This window comes from Salvia hispanica, chromosome 6 (assembly GCF_023119035.1).
Source record: "Salvia hispanica cultivar TCC Black 2014 chromosome 6, UniMelb_Shisp_WGS_1.0, whole genome shotgun sequence".
Classification (NCBI taxonomy): Eukaryota; Viridiplantae; Streptophyta; class Magnoliopsida; order Lamiales; family Lamiaceae; genus Salvia; species Salvia hispanica.
The window spans coordinates 14,003,033-14,013,689 of record NC_062970.1 but is presented as its reverse complement, the minus strand read 5'-3'; the positions used below and the strand labels follow the sequence as shown (position 1 = coordinate 14,013,689).

The window sequence follows — 10,657 nt, the reverse complement described above, 5'->3', positions numbered from 1 at the left end:
TTATTTTTTTTCCCAAATTTTAATCCATTCATGGATCCATTTGAGCAAATGCATCAAATAATGGAAGAATCGCTAGAAGAAGATTGGCGTAGGGAGGAAGAAGTCGCGGTGCGTCAAAAACGACCCTGAAAATACATCCATCGTAACCGGGAGGAAGCCGCCGCGAGGTTGGTACGCGATTACTTCTGTGAGAACCCGGTATGGGAAGATACCTACTTATGTCTTTTTTATTTTTTTTAAAGATTTTAATTTATGTGTTCTATTTTATTGTTTTTAGGATTTTAAATTGTACTCCCTCCGTCCATGAATAAGAGTCCCGTTTTTTCATTTTGGTTCGTCCACGAATAAGAGTCCCGGTTCATAATTACCATAAATGGTAAAGAGACCCCACATTCCACTAACTCATTCCACTCACATATCATTTAAAACTAATATATACAAGTGGGACCCCTATTCCACTAACTTTCTTCCACCCACTTTTCTTAACATTTCTTAAAACCCGCGCCATTTAGAAATGGGACTCTTAATCGTGGACGGAGGGTGTAATTTTTTTTATTTAATAAAATGTGTTTTTATTAATTGAATTTGTTGGAAATAAAAATAAAAAATGAAATCGAATGAATAGATAAGGGATGAGATGGTTAAGAAATGGAGGGATGCAAGTGTTGTCTCTCAGTTAAGAGATGGGGTGAAAAGTACAGTGGGGCCCATGAATAGTGAAGAGATGAGACGGTTAAGTGACGGATAAGAGACATGGATGCGGATGGCCTAACACTACTTACATTACCTTTTATCTCGCGCTCTCTTGCTTTACCAATCATACATTGAAACTCGTGTCGAACTAAGTTTCATACTTTTCAAAGACAGAGAGAGTATTAGTTTTATAGTACTTCCTTCATTCCAACTAAATTGAGTTAAAACTTTTTGTCACGAAAAATAAGAAATTGCGTTGAAGAGTAAGAGAAATGAAGAGAGAGTAAATTAAATGATAGAATATAGTAAGAGTGATGGAATATTTTGTTTTTTATCATAAAAGAAAATTACTCAATTTTGTTGGGACATAAAGAATAATAATTGTAAGATGATGAATTAGTGGTATTTGAGGTCTATTAATAAAAATAAGTGTGACAAGTATTGATAGACGAAATGTAAAGGGAAACTAAATAGAATTAAGACAGACGGGGGAGTAGTTAATTAACTTTAATGACAAAAACGTCAAGGGAAAAGTTAAAAACATTTTATGTTTGACGGAGTAAAAAAAGTTTGGCAGCAAGAAACGTGATAGTGTAAAAAGTGACAAGATCATTCACTACTCTACGTTTCTTGTTGGAAGATCATTGTATCACGTTTAAAATCTAATGCCAAGATCTTGACAATATCATGAATCATACTTTAATTTTTTTTTATTATTATTACCATCATTAGGAGATAAAAATTCATAATAGTTTGATAGTAATAACGTAGAGTAGGGAAACAAGAAACGTGACAGACCGACTGTTGAGTACAAATCTATCCCACATCGAAATCTAAGGAAAGTTGGAATGTATATATAATTTCTATACAACCCTGATTAGTTTAAGGTTTTTTCGGAGTGACTCAAAAATAAATCCGTGTGAACTTGATCCAAAGCGGACCATATCAAACTAATACTATCAACGCCGACAATCCTGGCAAGACATATGTGGACCTCTCAAATAATAATAATAATAATAAAATAATAAAAAAGGCAAAAATAATTCAAACTAATACTGTCAACGTGATAGGGTTTAAGTTCCCTATCGAGCGATTTGTAGAGCACGCGAAGATTGAACCGAAAGAAATCGATAATTCCCTAGTTGAAGTTCTAGGGTTTTGGAACAAGAATGAGAAAAGAAGTATTTTATTTCTTAATTCTCAATAATAATAATCTGTGGAGTTCTAGTATTTATAGAATGCATAACCATAGACTCTAATAATATCTTGCAAGATATTGCAAGATACGTGCCAAAATAATATAACAAAATAAGGCAAAATAGTGCAATAAAATAAGGGAAATAAAATAAGAAAACATAATAGTCTTGGACGGCAAGTCATGGCATCTTCGGTGACTCGACTTCTACTTCTGGCGGCAGCTCGGAGTCCCTATCACAACGCCGACAATCCTGACAAGACATATGTGGACCTCTCAAATAATAATAATAAAATAATAAAAAAAGGCAAAAATAATAAGAGTTCAGTGCGACCAATAAAAAGTACAATCACATTAAAATTCAACTTCCAAAATAACCTAATTAAATCCCAGAACCGACTATTTTAAGTTAAATCCAGAAAAGGAATCGGAAACCAAAAGGCAAAGTATCACAAATCCAAAAATCCTAGATTTTAAAACCAATTAGGATATTAATGTCAATTAACATTAAATTGGTTTTAATCAACTTTTAAAAAATATCTTAAAACTTTAAATGCATATAATTATCTTGATTTATATTATTATTTCTTCGCACAACATATATTGTTAAAACTTTAAATGCATATAATTATCTTGATTTATATTATTTCTTCGCACAACATATATTGTTAGTGACACGACGAAGGAGTTTGGAATGGCGTTGCATAAGGCAGTCCCCCTCAAGGCTATTCCAGTTTACTGTTAATGAGTTGGCTCACTCTTGTACAGATGGAGTTGTAGATGGGATGGTGAACCAATTCTTTTGGATGCTATTGAACGCTTGTTTATTCGCCATGTAATATGATTTTGTTATTTTAATTCTTCTTATTAAAATGCAAACTATTGAACATTAGTCTTTTACATTATGCCTATGAATCATACTTTAATTTGTTTAATCTTACCAACATTGTACAGATGGAGTTGTAGATGGGATGGTGAACCAATTCTTTTGGATGCTATTGAACGCTTGTTTATTCGCCATGTAATATGATTTTGTTATTTTAATTCTTCTTATTAAAATGCAAACTATTGAACATTAGTCTTTTACATTATGCCTATGAATCATACTTTAATTTGTTTAATCTTACCAACATTAGGAGATATAAATTGATAATAGTTTGATAGTACTTCTTCCGTCCCTGAAAATTTGTCACGTATTTCCTTTTTTGTTTCTTTCCTAAAATTTGTCACATTTCACTTTTACTATTTTTAGTAATGGACCCCATATTCCACTAACTCATTCTCACTCACATTTTATTAGTATAAAACTTAGGACTCACATGCCACTAACTTTTTCAACTCACTTTCTATTACTCCCTCCGTCCCGGAGTATTAGACTCACTTCTTTTGGGCACATGATTTAAGGAATTGATATTTAAATAATTAAAGTGGAGAGAGTAAAGTATGAGAGAGGGAAAAAGTAGGGGAGAGAAGAGAGAAAAAAGTAGGTGGAGAATAAAATAAGATAGATGCTTTTTGCTAAAAAAGGAAATGAGTCTAATATGTTGGGACATCCCAAAAAGGAAAGTTGGTCTAATACCTTGAGACGGAGGAGTACATTCTTAAAATTCGTGCCGAGTCAAACGGTGACAAATTCTGGGGGACGGAGGGAGTAATAACTAATAACGTAGAGTAGTGAAACAAGAAACGTGACAAGCCAACATATGTGTACGTCTCAAATCCAAATAAGTGGATAACAATAAAATTAAAAGGCAAAAATAATAAGAATTAAGTGCGACTAGATAGAAAAGTGCAATCACACTAAAATTCAACTTCCAAATAACCTAATTAAATCCCAGAACAGATTATTTTAAGTTATAGAAAAGGAATCGGAAACCAAAAGGCAAAGTATCACAAATCCAAAAATCCTAGATTTTAAAACCCTTCACTAGCAAAACGTTGGTTCAGACCATCATTTTTAAGAAACAAGGTTGTCGTTGAGCGACAATGAAGCAAGTTGGTCGGCAGGGCCGCCAGCCTGCTGAACATTCCTCAGGACATCCATTGCCTCGGAGACCTTTGATTTCAAAGCATCAGGCGACTCAAGCAAATGAAGAACCTCGGTCTTGTCCATCTCCAGAAGCATCCCTGTAACCTTCGCAGCATGCTCGTGCTCAAGTTGATCAACAAGTGGGTACAAGTTCTCACCCAACATCTGTTAAGACTATGAACATTATATACACTATACAAGATAAGAAACAAATACAATTTGTACACTATGGGCAAACTGCTTACCGTCCTCTGTTGTTCAGGTGTTGCATTTGCAAGGGAAGAAGCCAAAGCAGAAATTGGTATAGGCTGTGGAATAGCAGCATCGCGAGGAAGTATGCCAGCCATGTCATATGGAACAGGAAGCACTCCACCAGCAACACCAGGAATGGGTGCATCTGGCACATTACGACCAGCAGGGTACCTATACATCCTTGCCCTTGGTATCATCTGAACAAAATAATACATCAAGATCAGCAAAATACTTAATCACACATGATTAAAAACTTTAGTAAGTTGAGTAGAACCTGCTGTTGCATCATTGGCACAGGTTGCTGATTTTGTTGCCCTGGACCTCCTCGTCTGCCACCTGGTCGTTGGCCCTGCTGACCCTGTTGGACTAGTGGCACAAAGGAATATGGCACGGGAGCACCCCCAGGACGTAGTCCAGGAACAAGCTGCTGCTGATAACCAAAGCCAGCCTAAACCATTTTGCAAATATTAGAATTATCAAATGATGATAGCAAACAACAGATGATGCATATCGAATACAGCATGTGGCTTCAAATAATATAAAAGGATGATTACACTGAAAAACTACTTACCAAAATTGCACCCTGTTCAATTATAAAATGAAAATTTCACAGCTAAAAATACATATAGAACATAACAAACTCGGAGAATGTCACCTGAGGAGGAATAATAGCAGGGGCTTGCCCATAAAATAGCTGCTGCCCCATACCAGGTGCACCAGGAGCATACATAGGCATACGAGGAGCCATAGAAGGTGGCATTGCTACAGGCCTCATTTGCAAATATTGGGCCTAGACATAAGTCACATAACACAGTTTTCAGAACAAATGATGAAGTCATTATATGAGAAAACTTGAAGCATATATGCAAACACTAAGAATCAATTGTAGTATATTGACAAGGTTTCAAAACTAGATCTGAGCAAATAATTCAAAAATAGTTAACAGAGGGCAGGTATACCCTGGCTTGGATGTTTGTGAGCACGTGTTTTAACTTTATATGAACTTGGAGATTAAAAAAACAGCTCAGTAGAGGAATAAGTATGTTGACAAATCCTAATTATATTCTGATCGGAAGAAATTGTGACTTCATAGTCAGATTAGCACAAGACCAAGCCCCCATGTCCTACTGTACATTTCATCATTATCCAGCATTGTAAAATTGCTTAGGATATAAATCTAGCCAATCAAATAATCTAACAGAATGTAGTCTGGGTGACAATTTTAAGTACTGAAAATGAATAGTAGAAACAAGCAAAGCATAGGGTTATATCTAAGACGACTCATAGCAGACTACAGTTTTCAACAGCAAGTCTACAGCATAATAAGATACACTATCTGTGACAAAATCAGCATGAGTATGAAGTATCTGCAATGGCAATAATATTTTACTGTAATAGAAATCAAATAGGCACTTAGAGGTCCATCTACAAGGCAGGTAATTTGGCTCTCCTGTCTTTCTTGAAAAATAAAAATCCCGTACCTGTAATTTGGCTCTCCTGTCTTCCTTGCGCTGTGCCAAGGCAACATAAAGAGGCTTGCTAATTAAAATTTTCCCATTCATTTCAGCAAGCTAACAATAAAAAACCAATAAATAATTAGTTCCAGCACAACATATTAAGAATTCATCTAAAAACTCATCACAACAGTATTAACTTACAGCTCGGGAAGCTTCTTCTGGTGTTGAAAAGGCAACAAATCCAGAACCTCTGCTTATCCCACTAGGATCACGCATAACCTGCACCCAAATCATAATCACTCAGTAATAGGATAAAATAGGTATCACAAGGTGAAAAAAAATATGTTATTTGTATCCCCTGTAAATAATGAATGTTTAATACCTTACAAGAGGTGATGGTACCAAAACCTGAAAATAGTTCTCTCAGTTTGTCATCATCAATGCTATCATCTATGTTTTTAACATATAAATTAACTCCAGGAAATTTGTCAACAGTTTCTCTGGTAGTCTGCTCAAACCGACTTTTAAGTTCCTGCTCTCTCTCCGACTTCTTCTGGGCTTTCCCAACATACCATTCCTTGTCATCAAATTTCTTTCCATTAAGAGCTTCAACAGCCTTGGCAGCATCATCAGCCTGCTCAAAATTGACAAATCCAAAACATCTCGACTTTCCATCAGCATCCCTCATCACTACTGCACTAGTGATTACACCGTATTCACCAAAAGTTGTTTTTAGATCATCATCTGTAGCGGACTCAGCTAGATTTTTCACAAACACGTTGTTGAACTTGGCATTTTCCTGGGTAGTAGTCCTCTCTTGCTTACGTTGGAAATGCCCAACATAGACTTGCTTATCATTTATGAGCATACCATTTAACTTATCGATAGCACTTTGTGCGGCTTCTTCAGTATCAAATTGCACAAATCCATAACCCTTAGATTGACCATGGGTGTCTGTTGCTATCTTGCACGAAAGGATGTTCCCAAAACTAGAGAAAGTGTCATGCAGTGCTTTGTTATCAATGGATTTGTCCAAATTCTGCAAAAGAGTGTTCATTAGCATGTACATAAAAAAATATTGGTGAAAAACCAATAAAAAACAGCTTAAATATTAAAACATCAGATATGCAGATAACCCAATGACAACTAAGGAATGAAACAGCAGTGGACTTCTCCATGTCAACATAATTGTTAGATTGGTAGAAATTCTGTGCACCACATAGTCATTATCATAATAGCAAAAAATAAGATCTAAGGTCAACTATAAAAGATGCAGTTAACAGAGAATAATCAGGTATGATAGAGCCACTCATCAGATCCTCTTAAAACAAAGACTAGAAACAGAGGCTATATTAATGAAGGAGACAAACCAATCACAATGTGACTGAACAAGACTGGACAATTACCTTGATAAAGATATTGGCCATTCCACTTTTTCTAACACTTGGGTCTCGGTGAGAATACATGACGCGGATTGGCTTGCTATTGAGAGGGGTGAAGTTCAATAATTCCAAAGCTCTTGCAGCTGTTACCATGGTTGACAAAATATTACAATTAGACAATGTTCAATCGCAGCCTTTTGTCTAGGTAGAAAAGAGTAGCGCAGAAAGCATAGGAAAAAAATTATCTGATCTTTAAAGTAATGAGAGCAAAATGATAGAAAATGAAACTTCTTGGTAACCAAACAAATGAAAGAAACCTGCAAAATTATGGTCCACATACATCCTACAAGCTATTCGACATGGCAATGAAACAACAAAGAGAGAATCTATTATCATTGTTGAAAGTCATCACTATCTTCCAATAAAAGCCAAAACGAGCATATAAAGCTTAAGCATTTTATGCAGCATTAATTCAGCAATATTCAAAAGCGATGAGTTATGGAGTATTACAAATAAGAATAGAGTTGCCACACAAGTCTTGGACCTTATCACATTGACACTATTCATTTGTAATTTTGTATTACGAATACACCATCTACATTCCAATTACCAAGCTGTTCTCTCAAAATTAACAACACATACTGTCATTCTATTAATGCATTTGAGTTTGAATTTCATTCAATTAATCATAATCAAAAGCATCACAACCTTGCTTACTGAAGCAGGTACGGGTGTGTGCATGCAAAGAAAGAAACCAAAACTAAGCAATTGATGATACAAATAAAAAAGAATTCGGAAATGCTAACCATCCTGGGGGTTGCTATAGTTGACATAACCATAGCCAAGACTGCGGTGAGAGCCAGTATCGCGGCAAACCCTAACCGAAACAACCTGCCCAACCGAATTGAACAGATCGTAAAGCTGCGAGTCCGTTACGTTGAAATCCAAGTCCCCGACATAGAGAGATGTCGCCTGAAACTGTCCTTCCGGGGCGGTACCACCAGACGCCGCCGCGACTCCATTGGGGGTCGGCGCTGCCGAATTCGGATGTTGCACCTGCGCCATTACTTGAATTTCAGGTAGATTATCGATTTTACTTTATACTTCTCGTCGTTATTAATTCGAGAGAATTGACAGAGAAAAAAGCAAAGGCTGGGAGTGAAAAACAGGTAACTTTTTTTGGGTTTCGGGTAGGTAAAATTGGGGATAATTTGGGATAGAATAGAAAGCTTTAGAGAGAGAAAATTTTTGGTGTTTTTTGGGAGGGCAATGATCTGCACCGCACTCGGTTTAAACAGTAAACTGTGACGTATAAATACGAAAGGAACCCTAGTTGAAGGAAAGTGACGAAATCGCAGCCGTTGAATCTGATGAAGTGTGTGACGTCGTCATATTTTCCACTTGAGAAAATTGCGGTATTTACCTGAAAATAAATTACTCCCTCCCTCCCATAAAAATTGAGACAAAACTTTTTGGTATGGAGATTAAGAATTTATATTAAATAAATAGAAGAGATGAAAAAAAGTAGGAAAGATAAGAGAGAGTAAAGTAAATAATGAAATAAAGTAAAAGTGATTAGATGTTTTGTCTTTTGTTAAAAAAGGAAATGACTCAACTTTGTCGATGACAAGACTAAAAAGTCTTAATACGACCAACTATGTACGACTCACAAGAACGCTACTCCCTCCGTCAAAACATAAGAGTCCCATTTGTTTCCACAGACGGGTTTTAGAAAGCATCCGCACCGCCGCATAGGCCAGCCATTCTCTCCCTGCCACGTCAGCAACACTAAAAATCCACCTGCCATATCAGATATACCATAAAGCCAGCCCGCAATAAAAATAATTCAAAATATACTACATTTACGGAATTAAAATTACGATTAAAATACGGAATTAAATTTACGACACATATAACGTGGAAAAAATAATCCATTCCATTAAAAAAAAGTACAAAGATTTAAAAAAAGTACATGATTTTTTTTTAAAAAAAAGGGCTTCAACACACGAGCCCCGCCACTCGTTCTACTCCTCATCGCCGCTCGCCTTCGCCGTCTCCGCTGCCGGCTGCAAGCGCTTGCCGCGCCACCGTGGTATCTCGAGCCCACGCTTCGGAACCCCCTAGCCGTGCCCTCGCGATCTCCAAATCAACACGCATTCTCTCGAGCATCTCGTGAAGAATCATCTTCTCCGTGGGGTCGCGGGCGTTCTTCCACTCTTGGAAGACCTTGTACATCCGAGCCCGCGTTTGGTTACGGGAATGGAGAGTGTACTCGAGTGGAGACGGTGGGAGGGCTGAGGACCGGACCTCGTGCGGCGATAGGGGATCCGCCCCTCGCAAACAGCCGCGCCCGCTTCGTCCAACCGGCGGGGGCGACCAAGAAATGAAGGAGGGGATGGAAACTCCTCAGCATCCGGGGAGGTCGTGGGATCCGCCGCTGCCGTCGCCGTAGTCGCGCTATAGTTCGCCGCGTTTTGCTTTTTCTTCGGCCACCCAAAGCGTTCGCATTCTCGCCCGGGAACTTCTGAGTCCTTCAACAACAAGAAGCACTCCTGCAGGAAGGTGAACTCCTTATACTCCCCCTCCAAGGGGAACCGACTCGCGGGGCTATCCTCCGGCGTCGTCCTCATTCTCGCCCACTTCCGAGCCGATCGGGGCGTTTGCATACAAATTCGCAAAACGGCCCACCGCGGCTCCCTGGTGCGCTCCCACCCCTTCCGACCTCCTCGTTGTTAAAGTCCTTCCCCTGCAGGGGCAAGGCCGCCCTATAGGCAAGTACCCCGACGCTTCGACCACATGTTGACGACTCCACCGGGTTAGCCACCAATGCCGGATTGTCGCACACCTCCAACCACCCCATGGCCACCCCCGCGTACTCATCCCCCGTCCACTTCCTCCGGCCAGGGGCAGTCGGGCTGCGATGACTCGCCGACCGCCTTGCCCTTCCCCTTCCCCTCGTCTTCTCCTTCGGCGCGGCTCCGTGTCGCTGGAACGAAAGTATCATCTTCCCCGAGATCGGTCTCCATATCGTGCAATGAGTCAAACGGTCATCGCGCAGTGAACCGCGCCTCCACCTGGGTCGACGTGTGAGACGAAGCCGTCTAAAAATCGCCGCCGGGTGGCCGATATACCGTGTCCCCTCCCTACGTGACCCCTGCACCCCTCCCGCATCCCGGGATGCATACCGTGCCGCATCCCCCCGCATCCCGCCCTCGCCACATCATCCCCATCATCTCGGCCGCATCATCGTTCTCCGTCGCCGCATCCGGGGCATACCCTCCCACCCGGGCGATAACCGCCCGCCGCTCTCGCTCCCGCCGCCCCCGGCATCCCCACGGCATATCCCCCGCATAGCTCCCCCGCCCCCCCCCCCCATCGCCCCCGGCGCACCAGCCATCATCCCCATCATCTGGATTCCAAGGGATGTTAAACCCCGGGCCCATCCGCCCCCACCCGCATCCCACAGTACCGTGGGAAAGTTCCGGGAGATCCACTCGCCGCCTGGACTGGACTCGTTGCTGTGATCCATCGCTCGATGATGCTCTTGTACAAAGTTAGAGAGAGAGAAAACTCGTTAAAACAAGTGGTGCAAATGAAAAATGAAACGAAAATCGCGTTTATATAGGTTTTAAAAAAAAAAAAATCAAAA

At 39.8% G+C, this 10,657-nt stretch overlaps 1 protein-coding gene across 1 annotated transcript; it reads right to left on the bottom strand.

Moving 5' to 3' along the window:
* Positions 1-3,646: 3,646 nt before the first annotated feature.
* On the bottom strand, positions 3,647-8,311 carry LOC125192327 (polyadenylate-binding protein 2-like). Its single transcript, XM_048089869.1, has 9 exons — positions 7,815-8,311; positions 7,033-7,151; positions 6,009-6,665; positions 5,828-5,905; positions 5,651-5,740; positions 4,825-4,959; positions 4,444-4,617; positions 4,163-4,366; positions 3,647-4,082 (listed from the first exon to the last, which is right to left on the bottom strand). Exons 1-9 carry the CDS (start codon positions 8,071-8,073, stop codon positions 3,846-3,848), a joined length of 1,953 nt encoding a protein of 650 aa, XP_047945826.1. The 5' UTR covers positions 8,074-8,311; the 3' UTR covers positions 3,647-3,845.
* Positions 8,312-10,657: the final 2,346 nt, after the last annotated feature.

What these genes read in the sequence shown, in the direction of transcription:
- LOC125192327 (XM_048089869.1), bottom strand. Translation starts at nt 8,073, where the DNA reads ATGGCGCAGGTGCAACATCCGAATTCGGCAGCGCCGACCCCCAATGGA. An exon ending in ACAGGAGAGCCAAATTACAG is followed by an intron (nt 4,960 to 5,650) that starts GTACGGGATTTT and finishes ACTTATGTCTAG; the next exon opens with GCCCAATATTTGCAAATGAG. An exon ending in CTGCTATTATTCCTCCTCAG is followed by an intron (nt 4,618 to 4,824) that starts GTGACATTCTCC and finishes AAAATGGTTTAG; the next exon opens with GCTGGCTTTGGTTATCAGCA.